Source organism: Monodelphis domestica, chromosome 4 (assembly GCF_027887165.1).
Source record: "Monodelphis domestica isolate mMonDom1 chromosome 4, mMonDom1.pri, whole genome shotgun sequence".
Classification (NCBI taxonomy): Eukaryota; Metazoa; Chordata; class Mammalia; order Didelphimorphia; family Didelphidae; genus Monodelphis; species Monodelphis domestica.
In genome coordinates, this window is record NC_077230.1 from 64605749 (window position 1) to 64621857 (window position 16109).

The 16109-nt window shown below is 35.5% G+C and overlaps 1 protein-coding gene across 4 annotated transcripts in view; it reads left to right on the forward strand.

The window, feature by feature from the left end:
* ALCAM (activated leukocyte cell adhesion molecule) overlaps positions 1-16109 on the forward strand; it is a 244055-nt gene that overhangs the window by 222002 nt on the left and 5944 nt on the right. The window contains exons 13-14 of one of the 4 annotated variants that reach the window (XM_056793419.1): positions 954-992; positions 1326-1443. In XM_056793419.1, the coding sequence (XP_056649397.1) occupies positions 954-992; positions 1326-1443 (157 nt within the window). Of the gene's footprint in view, positions 1-953; positions 993-1325; positions 1444-16109 lie in introns of those variants that run through there. The other 3 variants (XR_008911097.1, XR_008911096.1, XM_056793420.1) reach the window with 3 other exon arrangements.

The window sequence follows — 16109 nt, forward strand, 5'->3', positions numbered from 1 at the left end:
AAAACAGTGCTTAATTTAACAGCCTAAGGTCAGAGAGATTCAGACTACAGAGTTGAAAGGACTTTAGGCTAACCCTTTATTTTATACCTAAGAAAACCAAGGCTCAGAGTGGTTTAAATAACTTGCTTGCCCAAGTTACACAGGAATTAGTGGCTTATCAATGGTAGAACAAAGACAAGAACCTGAGATTTCTGATTTCCAAGCTGGTACTATTTCACTACTTTACACTCTCCATACACCAAGCTGGGAGAGGAGTCTACTGCCATCTCTTGTAAGTTATTTTTCTTTATCAGGTCACAACCCCAGATGTAGCCACAATAAGTCAGGGTAATAAGGTATTTCTCAGTGCTAGCTGCCCACAGAAGATCAGACCTGAATGAGGATAATGAGCGAAGGTCAGATCAGAAGTAGAGAAGATTGATGTCATGGACCAATAGATAGATGTGGGTTGGGAGGAGATGAGAGGAGGTAAGAAAAATGCAATTCAATTCAAATGCATTTATGTATTCTACCCTGAGGAGTCTCTATCTAGCTACTTAAGTTTCTTTTTTGAATATCACAGTCTCCTCAATTTATACTTTTTTTTTCTGTTTTCTGGATGTTGAGATGACATCAATGTGGCAGATACCTTGTCTCAAAACTATTCATCATTCCAAGCTGGTTGATAGTTGACAATCAAATGAATACCAGTGTATTCATGGCCAGCCTACACATTGTCAGCTATGCATTTTCCTAGGAATTATACAATTTTGAGGCTTTTTTAAAGATGAGATTATCTTCTTTGTAGGGAACTTTCTGCTCCACTAAGTGTAATTCCCTCCCCCCCCCCTTTAATTCTATCAGAGAGATTTTTTGTCTTTAAGTATTATGACATCATATTATTTTGGTAAAAGGTAACTTTCATATATCAACAAGTTTTGTTTTTAATTTCATATTAACATTTTTCATTTCAGTCAGTATTCCAGAACAAGATGAGGCAGACGATATAAGTGGTAGGTACTATGCGACAGACTTCTCTTCCTTGGCTATCAGCTCAAGATTTATGAAGTGTCATTGGTTGAGTAATTTCCCCAGCTGTCCAGAATTTTGACTGAAATTAAAATAGTAGATGAGACAAGCTAGTAAGAATGTTAAAAATGTTTCCTTAAAAATCACACAAGTAAAGCTTGCATGGATTCATAGTTTCTTTTGTTTTGTTTTGTTTTATTTTCTTGGTTTTGCTTTTGTTTTTGTTTTTTTTTAATAGAATTAGCAGCTTAGATTGACTTCTATTACAAATCATTGGCATCATCTATAATTGCATGGACTTTCCTTCTTTGTTTTAGATGAAAATAAAGAAAAAGTGAATGACCAAGCCAAGTTAATTGTGGGGATTGTCGTCGGCCTTCTCCTTGCTGCTCTTGTTGCTGGTATAGTCTACTGGCTGTACATGAAGAAATCAAAGTAAGATCTTAAAAAAGATTTAGCATTCACTTACTTAAGATGCAGAAAGAATTCTTTCATCATCCTCTGTTCAATTGCACGTTAGCCTTAAACAGAGCTCTTTTCCAAATCAGAACGATTAGCTATTGCTGAAGTGAAAGGACTTTGTTTCTGATTTTCTAGTTCACATCTTGCAAAAATTGGATATATGGCCTTAGGGCTTGGTTTCCTGTGTGCCCACTAGTTATTTCAAATGCAGGTCAGGATCAATTAGTTTAATTTTCTGATCCATTTAGTTGGCCTTATTAGACTTATGTTTCAATAAGATCAGTGGTTCAGGACTGGCCACAAACTGGTGACTTTTTCTTATGGGATTAGAAAAGACCATTCACTACAGGGGCTTCTAGCTGATTTGTAGAGATCCTTACTTCCACTCTGCCCAGGGAAAAACCACCAGGACTGCTAAGATGGCATAGGAATTTGTGAGCACTGCTGACCCAATCTCACACCAGTGAAGTCTGCCCCATGAAAGGATAATGGACTCATTCCTTCATATTCTTTGGCTGTATCCCAGATACTATAGAATGTCATCACTGGAACAGTACCCAAAACCAAATCCAGTTCCCTTATTTTATAGATAAGCAAACTGTGGCCCGGAGAAGAGCATAACTTGTTCATGGTCGCCATTTATTGGAGCAAGATCTCCTCACTTCCCATTCCAATATTCTACTGCATTAAAAAAGTTGAATTTTAGGTTGAATGCATAAAGTAACAGAGAACAAAATTTTAAAATCAGAATTCCATGGAAATATGACTTGTACTGACAGCTGCTACATTTTGTAGCTCAAAAAGAAGGGGGAAAAAACCTCCTAGAATCAAAACTCCTCAAGAAGCAGTATGGCCTCTAAACTTATTAAATTCAAATCTAATTTTCTCTACAAGAGATACTATGATTTTCTTTGGGGTTGGAGGTTAACCAGAAATGTAATTCACAATTGATAAAAATGACGATTACTTAGTCTTCCCTACAAGAACTTAAAGTAATCATAGCTATGGATATTTAGCTGAATTTGTAGGTATAGCTTACTGGAGTGTATTTGTATATAAGGAGAAGGGAAAGAGAAGCAGCATTTATGTAATACCTACAATCTGCTAGACATTGAACTAAGCATTTTTTACAAATATTTCATTTGATCCTAACAACAATTCTGGGAATGAGGTGATATAATTATTCCCATTTTACAGATGAGGAAAGTGAAGAAAACTTGCCTGGGATCACATAACTAGTAATTGTCAGAGGCCAGGTTGAAATTCAGGTTTTCCTGAATGTATTTGCTGTGCTGCCTCTAATGTGGAGTGTGCTCCATGGAAACCAAATTCATCTCAATTCTTAATTTTATATGTATGTATGTATGTATATTATATGTGTATGTATATATGTATATATTCTCCAAATATGTTTATTTCTCAAAATGAAGGCTCTGAAGAGAGCTAAAACAGTCCAACTTGGTCCAGGTAACCAGGCTAATAATAATACTCTTTTCAACAAAAAGATTTGATTCATGAATATCCTATAAAGGAAGGAGTTATCAATTTGTTGAATTCTCACCGCCATTTTGTACTTTTTCCATATTTCAGCTAAATAGTCTTTTTAATACTGGGCCCCATCAAACCAACTTTTTATTCAGAAACTCATCAAAAGTGCATCGTTTGTTGGAAGGCTGATTTCAGCTTGAACTCTTCCCCCCAGACAAAATGAGACCAAAATCTTGATTGACACTATGCATCCAGTCACAAACCTCCTTTTACATACAAACCACTCGCTCCAATAGTTATTCACTGTTTGAATCCTCCCTCCAACAGTTACTCACCTAAACCCTGCCCCCAAAGTGACATCAATGGAAAGTCTGAGAAGGCAGCAGCACAGAAGTTTCAAACCCACTTGAGGCAAGACAATATTTTTTCTTTCTGTATGTTGTGGTTGATAGACACTTTTTGTGATCCCATTGGAGAATAGTGAATCTCGATCCAGGTACTTCCTTATGGAACCTTGATCAGATACTTCACCTTCACCCAGTTATTAGAATCACCCATTAAATTCCCATATCCTTCTCCACCATGAACATTATCTCCTATAGCTACCATGTGGCGAAGTTCAATTCATTCATGTCCATTATTTCTCTGAAAAATCATATAAATGCCTCAAGTCATACAAATCTAAGAAAATGTAAGGAGTTATTCAGGAGAGAGCACCAACCTTTGACAATCCACTATCTATCTACAAGTTTCAAAGAAATTTAATGTTAAACTCTGGTCCCACCACCACAACAAATACAGGATGCAAGATTAAGATCTATGAGTTTTGGTTCTGGGATATTTTTAATTTGATTGACCACACACTTCAGCTGTATTCTGTAAATTTTGTTTTTATTTTTTTATTTTGGGGGAGGAAAAAGTTTTGGAAGAGAAGGCAGAATTTAATAAGTAGATAACCATTTATTAAACATTTACTTTATGGCAAGCACTTTGTTAAGTACTGGAGATAAAAGGAAAGGCAAAAATAATCTCCTTCCTCAAGGAACTCGTGGAGACAACATATAAGAAACTAGGTACATCCAGGATATAGAAAGTGTAAGTAGAAAGTAATCTCGGAGGAGAAGATACTAATAGTAGGGATGGGAGAATGGTACATGGCAGAGAAGGCCTCCTACAGATGGTGGAATTTGAGCTGATTCCCCAAGGAATCACAAAGAAATTAGTACAAAATGAGAAAGGAGAATATTTCACAAATGGAGAACAAATAGGATAAAGGCATGAAAATATGTGAATAAGGAAGAGCAAGAAGGCCAGTCAAGATGAATAGTAAAGTCCTTGGAGTAAAGTATAAGACTGGAAAGGGAAGAAGGAGCCACATTCTGAAGAGCTGTAAATGCCAAGACAGACTATGACCATATTAATCTTTATTTATGATATTGTGGTAGTAGACATGAAAAGAGCAGCAACATATTATATACGAGGGGTAAATGATAGTCAAGAATGGAAGTAACACTGGGTTACTGGGAGAATAGTGATACCTTCAAAAGTAAATGGCAAGGAAGAAAGAAGGAAAGGGAGACGGCTCCATAATATGAAATTTGGCAGGAACATGAAAAATTGAATCTGTCTCTATAGTGATCAAGTACTTGTGAAATTCCTGAACCAGGTCCAGCATCTTTAATCATCCCCATCTAATTGCTAGTTCCTCATCAGACAGATCTTTGTCATCCTCTGACTACCAGAATTAACATTTTCTATTACTCCATGAATTATTACCATATGGTAGTCCCAGATTATGCACCATATTTAATGCAGGACACTTGGTGATACAGCACTCAGGCTCACTAGCTCGATGCGGTTCCTTCCAAGTGCATCATTAAATTAAGAATCACTTTGACCATCTGACTTCCATATGCTTCTCCATCCAAATAAATGTTACCTTGCTGAAAAATGCACCAACTTTGATAGGGTTAAGATTTTTGATAATCAAAGCACTACACCCAAATTCTCATCACAAGCATAGATAAAGTGATTTTTATTAAGCATTGGTAGAGCCCTTCACATTTGCCAAGTGTTTCTCAGTTCTGATTAGTTATCCCTTGCGAAATCCTATTCCGTAAATGAGTATTTTAGCAACTTATTTGGTATTGTTAACCCTATAAATGAAGAAAAAAACTGAAACCCATGAAAATTTAAGCTCATAGTCTTGGAACTCATAAGTCTCAACTCTTGGAAAACATACCACGTCCTGAAGCAAAGCTTTCCACAGATGACTTATTATTTGATTGATTTATGAGATTAAAAGGAAATTGCATGTATTCTTAAATATCCATCCTTTGGGATTCTTTGAGCACTAATTAGTAAAATGCCCGTTACTTTGAGAAAATTGCTGGAGAGCATAAATATCTACACATGTTGGCCACTGAAATAATCCAAGGCGAATTGAAGGAGTGTTCATAGACACTCCTCACAAGCCATACCTTCATCCTTACAAAGCAGTACAGGAATGTCATTCTTTTTTTCAGCTAACTCTTGGCCTTTTGTGCAGATAACAGAAATTGAAACAAGACAGGTCCCTTGGGTTTTTCTGGAAACCTAAGAACTTAGTCATGGCTCAACTAGTCCAAAAAGAAATATAGTGTAGATATCCCATTCACATATTCCCAAAAGAAATTCTGAGAGACAAGCACGTGGAGAATAGTTTTAGAACCTTAGCAACATTGTGAGAAAGTTATTTGCACTTAAAATATAATGCAGTAATTGGGGGAGGGAGGTTAAGTGTGTCAGGGGATATAGAGAGCGAAGCTCAGACACAGGCGGTCCTGGGTTCAAATTTGGCCTCGGAAGTCACTTAACCCCTATTGCCTAGTCCTTCTCCACTTTGGATCCAATACACAGTATTAATTCTAAGAGGGAAGGAAAGGGTTTTAAAAAATTAATAATTGGGTTTACTGGGGAATTGTCTAATGCATTCCCTCTTCCTGCCTTCTCACCTAGATCTCATGTTTCAGACTACATCTGGTGTTTTATGTCTATGTGGGCACAAAGCAAAGAAATGTCTTATATCTATTCCATACCCAGAAGAGAATCAGGTCAACCCTAACCCTAACATTCCTTAGATTTCTATTATAACCATAAAGAAATATTGATCATTGTAGTTGCTCCCTGAAAGTCTTAGGATGCTTAAGTTTGGTTATAGGGCAGAATGCTTAGCAATGTCCATCTCTACTGTATGCATTGCATAAACCACCAGTTTTATGCAGAAAGCCCGCTAATTTATGGATCTGGCCCACGTTTGGTCAGCTAAACAAGAATTTTTTAAAATTTAAGTCCTAGCAGAGCCACCACTCACTTTCCACTAGCCCTAATAAAGCAAGAAGACAAAATAAAGAGAGGATCCACAGTTAACCCCCAATCTTTGTTTTAGCCATTAGTTTCTACTTTATCACCTACAAATCCTTTTCATCAGAACTCTGATTAAATATCCAACAGTTGTCTACAGGTGTAAGACTGAAGCCATTCTTCCTTGTCACTGCAGCACACATGTCAAGAAGATTTCCCAAGACTCAATAAGTAATTCAAGTACCTAATATTGAAGCTGAGAATGAATCCAAGAGATTTATCTTCTGAGGGCATAGGAATTATTACTTAAATGAAAAGAATGGACTTGTGAATTTATAGTAAAAAATTAATGATATAGATGTTTGCTTCTTCCAAATGCAATTAATATTTTCTCTAATAAGTAACATTTTCCTTTAAGAAAGCAAGGTCTTACTCTAGATCAGGGATGCTGAACCATAGTCCCTGCACCTTAAAATATTGTGATAACTATTTCAATAGAATGGATTTCTTTTATTATTATATATTTATTTTATGCATTTAAAATATTTAAAATATTATTTTGAGAAGGAATGCATAGGCTTTACCAGAGTGCCATCACACACACACACACACACACACACACACACACACACACACACACTACACACACACACACACACACACATTAATAACTCCTCTGTAGATCAAAGAGAGAATTACTAGGTGGCCAAGTCCTGTTTTTTTTTTGTCTTTCTTTGTGTCCCAACACTTAGCACAAGACCTGATCAATAGAAAGCATCTAATAATTGTTTGTTGACTGATTTCTATGTTTGACTAAAGAGTTACCCTCAATTCTATTTTCTTCCTCCATCATCCTATACTTCCTGCCTTTTCTCACATAAGAATTTGTTACAACCTCTGACACCACTTTAAAAATTCCATGGTTTACCTTCTTATCTCCTTGTCTTTTTGTAGAGCTGAGTTACATTATCATGTGTTGCCAGTAGGTGCCACCATCTAACATATGTTCTATCCTAATTTGAGAACTCATTAAGCTCCTGGGTTTTGTAAATGAAATTGATGCCAACTTTAATCAATTTCCTAAATTTAAAGTTCTATTAAAATTAAGTTATTTCAAATGGAGTATAGCTGCACATAATTCTAATTAAGAAATAGCAGGGCTGAGCTACTTTGCATGTATAAAAGTTAATTCCACTTAGTAATATTTTATGTATCAGTTTAATAGCATTTTCTTTTTTAAAAATCCTTACCTTCTGTCTTAGAATCAATAATGTGTATAGAATCTCAGGCAGAAGAGCAGTCAGGTCTAGGCATTGGGGGCTGAGTGACTTGCCCAGGGTCATACAGCTAGTTGATGTCTGAGGGCAGATTTGAACATCTTGGTTCTCAATCCACTCAGCCACCTAGCTGTCCCTTAATAGTATTTTCAATGTTTTTCTCTGTGTACATAGAAGAGTACATACATGAAATGTAACTACAAACTAACAAGGTTAGTTTTATTTACTTTATAACTATTTTATCTGTATGTCTGAACCAAGCAAAAGATTCATCTAACTGGGCTTGGGAGACAGTGAGAAAAAGCTAAAACTCAAAGCAATAAAAAAGAATATTTAAACTGCAGGAAAATAATGACATATTCATAGGTTTATAGAAGCATTTTGCATATATTAGCTTATCTGATCTTTACAGACAGCCTCTGAAAAAAAAAAGCACAACTGTTACTTTCTCTATTTTACAAGTGAAAAATTCAATTTTCAGAAAGGTAAAAAGTACTTACCCAAGATCACACAGCTGGTAAAAGGTAAGTCCTTTAAGGGCAAAGATGGTTTCATTTTTGTCTATGAATCCTTAGCAACTTAGTACAGTGCCTAACAGAAGTAGCCATTTATTAAAAAGTTTTTTTAATTGAATACGATAGGGGGAAGCTGGGTGACTCAGTGGATTAAGAGGCAGACCTAGAGATGGGAGATCTTAGGTTAAAATCCTACCTCAGATACTTTCTAGCTGTGGGACCCTAGACAAGTCATTTAACCCCCATTGCCTAGCCCTTACCACTCTTCTGCCTTGGAACCAATACACAGTATTGATAAGAGTTTTTAAAAAAAGAATTGAATACAATAGTATCAGAGTCAAAGTATACCAACAATTTCTAAATAATTAGGGTTTGTAATATATTTATACTTTTTTAAAACTTTGAATTGTTTGAGTGTTTCACTTACTAATGTTAGAGAAATCTAATATCCAAGCTTTGACTTTGGCACATACTTTTAGCTTCTGCAATTTCACTGATATATGTCCTCTTTCCATGCCCTTTTATCTTGCTCAGCCCTTCACTGCCCCCATAGGAGCTCAGTCTCATGAGGTAGAGGTCTTCCTCTGGTTCTTTCAGCATTTCTCAACTTCACACTCGTGTTATTTATCTGTTACCTCTCATTCTTTATATATAAAAATTACAAAATCTCCAAGTTGCAAGAGCTATCTGCAATCAGCTAGTCCAATCAGTTACAATACATATCTCTTTTCTACAACAACCTCTCTGCAGCAGTCTCAAGGGCTAGGAAATTCACGATTTCCTGGGATAGCCTATTCCATTATGGGACAGCTTTAATTTATGGAAAAATTTTCCAAATTGTGTGACATCCTTTTCTCTGAAACTTCTTATTATAATACTTTTATCAGTGATATTTAATAGAAAGATTTAACACTTTGTTATTTAATCTCCTAATTCTGACTCAATTATTTTATTTATGGAAAACTTTTAAACTATACTATAATCAAAATTCTCTATTCTGGTTCTGGCTCTCTCGTTCTATCTCTCTGTCCCTGTTTCTCTGTCTATCTTTCTCTTCCTCCTTTTTATTCCTTTTTAAGTTCATGGTATGTCCCCCATTCCCTAATCACTCCACCTCCTAGTTTCTCTTTCATCTTATTCTTCTCAGTTTATCCTGTATATAACTTATATATAGCCAGTTTTTACATAGTGTCTTCTCTCTTGTCTCTTTGCTTATCCTTAAAAACAGACTTTTTTACCTTTCTTTGCCTTAGTGCAATGCCTAGCACATAGGCTCTTTCTGTTTTCCTTTTTTTATTTAGAATATTTTTTCCATGATTATGATTCATAATTACATACACATACACTCTTTCCTCCCCCCTCCCAAAACTGACAAGCAGTTCCACTAGGTTATACATGTATCATTGTTCAAAACCTATTTCCATGTTATTCATATCTGCAGTAGAGCAATCCTTTAACATCATAACCCCAATCATATCCCTATGTGATTTATCATGTATTTTTCTAATGCGTTTCCATTTCCACAATTCTTTCTCTGAATGTGGATAGCATTCTTTCTCATAAGTTCCTTAGGATTGTCCTGGGTCATTGTATTGCTACTAGTAGAAAAGTCTATTACATTTGATTGTACCACAGTGTATCAGTCTCTGTGTATAATGTTCTCCTGGTTCTGCTCTTTTCACTCTTCATCAATTCCTGGAGGTTTTTCCAATTCACATGGAATTCCTCCAGTTCTTTATTTCTTTCAGCACAATAATATTCCATAACTAGAAGATACCGCACTTTGTTCAAGCATTCCCCAATTGATGGACACCCCCTCATTTTCCAGGGTTTTTTTTGCTACCACAAAGAGTGTGGTTATAAATATTTTATACAAGTCTTTTCCCTTAATATATCTTTGGGGTTCGGTAGCAGTACCACATAGGCTCCTAATAATTGCTATTTAGTTAGTTGGTTGATTTAATGATCATTTTAGAAACCATCCACTTAAAAGTACTGTACAGAATTTTTCTAAGAATAAAGGTAATTCACCAACCTATAGCTTTGTGATCAGCTTTCATCCCTTTTTTTAAAAATCAGGACATTCTAGACCCTGTAGTATTTCTTCTATTTTCTATAATATTTCAAATACCAAATGACCATACAACTCAATGATCAAGTGAAATTTCTCTATTCCTAGTGTCTTAATCCCTCCACTTCATTTAATATCACATTTTTCATCAGTCATGTCTTTTAGACTGTTTCTTGAATAAAGGGTTCTGACCTATTTCAGCCCACCATGAAGCTTTCCATTATTCTTTATATCATCTATATTTTTGAACCTTCCAAGATCTTTGTGTTTCATGATTCATGGAAGACTATTAACATTTTTTTTAAAATGGGCTTTTGTAGCAAGGTAGTTTTCGGAACCATTTAAATTGCTGTTTAACTCCCCAAATGGATTGCAGCCAGGTCAATTATGCTAAACTTTGTTTCTCATTGTCCATTTGTGATATCTCTCCAATACACATTCATGCACATACACACAAGTATTTTAAATATGGTGCTGAATAGAGCTAGGAACTATGGGTTTTTTTTAATCTGTATTTAGTAAGAGAAAGTTAGTTCACCAGTTCAATTAATTTTTACCCTCCTAAATTATTATTGGTGAGTGGTGGTATTCAGTCATGTCCAAATTTGTGACCCCATTATGGGATTGTACTCTCACTGTATTGTTTTCTCACTTTAGTTATACAAGAATTCCTTATAGTAATGAATTTCTTGGGGCAATTCTAGATATTCCAAGGAGTCAAAAAGAGTAGGAAAAAGAAGTAACTCCAGGTGCCAAATTATGAGTTCTACAACCAAGTTCTTCCTTCAAGTCCAAGATTATACTGACAACTGTCCCTTGTGAGAAAAAAATGGGGTGATGGTTTCCTTCTGCTCACTGTTCCATTTTTCTTCTTTATTTTTTATTAAAGCTTACATAGGTATATAGTAGAGAATGATCTTACTGAAAGGAGTATTGCTATTCAGTAGGGATTGGGAGATAGAAAAACCTTTGCCTTCCTAGACAGGAGTGTATGTGTGTGTGTGTGTGTGTGTGTGTGTGTGTGTGTGTATCTTTCAATAACCTTGCCAAGTAACTGAATACAGGACCTACTCTTTCTCTCTCTCTCTCTCTCTCTCTCTCTCTCTCTCTCTCTCTCTCTCTCTCTCTCTCTTTATATATATATATATATATATATATATATATATATATATATATATATATATATATATATATATATATATATATATTCTTCAAAAAGCCCCATTTTCATTGGGTGAGGGGTGGGGGGAAAAAAGGGGTTGAGTCTCCATTGGGGTTTCTTGGGAAGCACAGGAATACACAAACACTTGCAAAGCACTACTTCCTCTTGAATTTTGACAAAAGGGCAATTCAAAAATCACAAAACTTCAAGTTGGAGGAAACACCAGCAGCTAACTAGGATGCCCTGTACCTGAATAAGAATTCCTACTATAGCATACTTGGAAAATTTTCCTTGTAGCAACAAGGAATAGTTCAATGTGTCTTTATGACAATTCCCTTCTCCCTAAGTAGAATGGGGACAAAAAAAAGGATCACATCTTGGGTGAAAGAGTTACCTAAGAGATTCTGAGAGAGCAAATAAAACCCTTCCTATTAAAACTAACTGAAACATCTATATCAAGGAGCCTAAATAATAAATTCAATCATTTCTTGAAGAGATGAGTATTTCTGTCCTGAGATATCTACAGAGTCCCAGTGGCCTACAATGATCTCTCTCTCTCTCCTCTGCCATAGCTCTTCCATCCTTTCAATTTCTCTTTTTGGTTTCTTATTTCAGTTCTTAACCTCTATACTAATGTTTTTCAGCTTGTGCCATTATGTCCTTGGCAAGACTGAGGATACCATCTCCTGGTACCTTTTCTTTAATCTACCTTCTCACTGAATATGTATGTGACTTAAAAAAAATCCTTAGGCATAACTCATCTGTCCCCTACAAACCCTAGAATGCCAGGCAGTTTCAAACTCCATTTACATCAATAATAGCACCTTCCTTTAAAGTCATCTGGGTACTAGCTGGCAGGGATAGTGATATCAGCAGTTGGTACTGAAAAGATCAAAGGTTCATATGCAAAATTAGTCATTCCATCCACCTCCTCTATTCCACTATCCCTCTTCAAATTTTTCAAAATTGAGTATTGACCTTTTGTGACTTCTTTCTCCATTAAGGCTTTTCTTGATGTTTGTCTCAAGTGAACTATATGAGAGTGGAGAGAATGAAATCATCTGTCCCCGCTTTTATTTTCTCTCCCTCCTGTCACCCAATCTCTATCTGTATATCCTTCTTCTGTTCCACAGGCATACAGTGCTTTATCGATAGTAGAATTGCCAAACACACCAGCTGGTCAGGTCCACGCCACTCAGGAGACACATTTAAATGTAACACTGAAATATTTGACAAAATAAACATCCATTCATTCAATACAACACAGTTGGAACATTTTAAACCCACATCAGTACGTGACCCTTGGGGATCTGTATGTATACATTAGTGGCCCCTGATTCTAGTTTTGACATCACCCATCTACAGTACTAAATTGTGGATTCCATGAGGATACGGACATCTTCTTTAACTTTTTTTATCCTGCTTAGAACAGTATGTTGCATATAGTAGATGCTTAATCAATGGAATGTATCCACTCAGATGTCTATGCAAACAGATGAACATGAAAATAAAGCACAAAAGAGAGTAGCAAGAACAGGCAGAATTTTTCTTCCCCAGAGTTTTCATGATATAGTTGACATAAGTTGTCCTAAGGACTAGTATTTAATTCATGGCTGTAGGCAGGTACCCAACCTCACTCTGGCCTGCCTATTCCCAAACAAGTCCAGACAGCCAGTTAAGATGCAGAGAAAAACAAATTCCAGGCTTAATCAGTGACCTGCAGATCCCCTGACTAGAGCTAAAGCAATTCATTTATTTTCCCTCCCAACCTTTTCTGTCTAATATCCCGTTTCTACATATCTCCCCAATCCAAGAAAATGCATTTCTGTGTTTCAATTATATATAGTCAAAGGCAGTTCATGTCACTGTAAAATAATAGTATTGATTATAGAAAGCCTGTCTCACTGCTTTAAAATCCTCTTTCAACTCTATGATGCTAGGAGCAGACTTTGAGCATGTATAGTTGTTTCCTTTGGACAGAATCGGAAGTTCTAGGAGGAATAGCACAATCCTGGACAAGTCTTATGATATTTCTTTATTACCTTCTGATTCAGTGACTTACAGTATATAAATACTTATCAGAAGTTTAAAACAAGTTTGAATAAAAAATTATAACATCCATGGAAGTTTTGTTATGATAAAATAACTGGAAATAACAAATTCATTGAATGGGAGAAATGGTTGAATAGATTGTGATAATTGAACGTAATGGATTATATTATTTTTTTGAAATGACAAATATTGAAACTATAAAGAATAAGGGAAATATATGGAGGAATGAAAAGAAAAGAGAATAAGAATAATTCATACTAAGATTACATTTAAAAAAAAACAGCCAAAAACTTAAGAGAAAAAAGTTTCCAAGTCCAAAGGGAACTCAAAAGCAGTATATTTGTTAATAAATTATAAACAATGTAGAGTTTGTGTTCTGCACAGAATCTTTTTTATGCATTTGTTTAGTTAAAAGTTTTCATTGCTGGTTGTGGTTGCTAAGTATATAATAAAAATAATTTTACATTTTAAAAAGCAAATATTTGAAGGCAAAAAAAAAGGAATTCATCCCTTACCTCCCTACCTCAACCAAAGGTGAACAGGCAGGTAAAATCACAATCTACCATTCTTAACCCTTTTTAGCAAATAGTTTTGCTTAGTGATATAGATATTAGAGCCTTAAACACTGCCTCCTGTCCAAAACACTCTCATACCAATATTTGCTTTCATGGGCATCTCTTTCCTACTTATTCTCAATGCTCACCAATCCCAAGGAAAAAGAACTTCACAAGCAAGCTCACAGTAGACCAATTCATTCATCCTCTCTCCTTTGCTCTCCCCTCACTTCCCCTGAACTTCTTAGAGCATCAATTTCCCAGTCTTCTCAATTTTAGAGACATATAATGCATTGCTTTAGCATCAAGCTTTTGCCAACATATTCAGTTCTTTACTGCATTCAGAATACCGTACTACATGTTCTTTTTCATATTTTCCTCTTATTTAATGGAAAAGATAAAGAACGAGTGAAAAGAGAGAGAAAGCGATCAACAGGCTTCCACACTCATTAGGTATTTAATTCAATTTAAAAATATCTTTTTCTGTTCATTATTTGTGGGCTTTGTTTCATATTCAGTATTTTTGTCTCTTGGATTATTGTTGTTATTTTTAACGATCCCCATGATTGAAAAAAAGCAGAAAGACAAGCACAAGAGGTAACCCCTGCAGATACCAAGGTATGCCTGATACTACAAGTTCAAAGTCACATTTCATTCAGGGGTGGTATCCCCTAATATTGACACAACTGAAGTTAGCAAAACAAATGCTTGGCTCTGGAGCCTTGAACCCATTGTCTTAGTTAAATGTATTGATACCAATAGTTTTCAGTGACTCCTCTACCACCTATATCATTTCCATACATTTATCTGACACTGACACTACTATGTAAGATGATAGCAAATATAATTGGGGGCATCTGGGGAGCTCAGTGGATTGAGAGCCAGGCATAGAGACAGGAAGTCCTGGGTTCAAATATGACCTCAAATGCTTCCTAGCTTTGTGACCCTGGGCAAGTCACTTAATCCCCACACCTAGCCCTTATTGCTCTTCTGCCTTGGAAACAATACATAGTATTGATTCTAAGATAGAAGGTAAGGGTTTTAAAAAAAAAGAAAAAAGAAAATATAGAGTTAAAAAGTAGTTGATTCTGTGGTTGACTATTCCATTGATTTGATGTAAATATGATCAGCAAAATGTATCTATCATTAAAGCTGCTGATTTTGTATGCAATGATTGAGTGTTTATAGTAGGAATTATTTTAAGAATGTCCTCAGTTTTACTTTTTCCATTTTCTTTATGTAAGATGATCATCTAATTTGGCTTTAACTTCAGTAATTCAAATTATATGGTATTTCATCAGTGTTAGTATTTGCTCACTTAGAGAGCATGTCAAAGTCCCTCTCATCCTTAATAGATTTGTGAGTTGCCATTGGGGGTGGGGGGTGAAGGGGAATCACCACCAGGTCTTCCGGTGATTAGCTTCTCCAATACTCAGTGAGATTTGCCCTCTTAGAACTTGGATGACAGATTCACAAAACTTCACTGGCCTTATTCTCAAAGCTTTTCCAGATAGAGAGAACCTTCTAGGGGTTAATCTTTTATTGCCATAGGTTTGGAGAACATGGGACTTTAATGGAGGAACAGAAATTTGATAAAGACCAATTTTATGAGTAAATGCCAAAATAAATTCAAATATCTCAGGATTAGAAGAAATATGAATCATTTTTGCAAGAACCACTAATAATTTCACTGCATTGCATTTTAAAAATGAGATTAATGAATGAAATCGGTGATCATCAGCTGAATTTTGATGATAAGTCTACATACACTTCAGACTCTCAGTTTTTTGGAAAGGTTGAGCACTATTTGCATAAAATCTGACCATGCTAAATTTAAAATGGGTAGAAGAGGACTGAAGACAAGGATTTCTAGATCTATTGAATTTTACCACCAGAAAGGATGTTAGAGGTCATCTTGCCCAAAGCCTTCATTTTATATATAAAGAAACTATGTCACTCAAAGATCACCAACAGCTAGTTTATTATAGAGCTGGTACTAGACCTTGTGTTCTTGTACTTTGCCAAAAGATTTCTAATGTATTTCATTGGATCGTCTATGAAAATGTGCCCTGTACCTTTATATTGCAACTAACGATAATAACAACTAAGATTTACATAGCAAAATGCTGTACGTGTATCTCATTTGATTATAGTGAAAGAAAGAAAATATTCAACTGA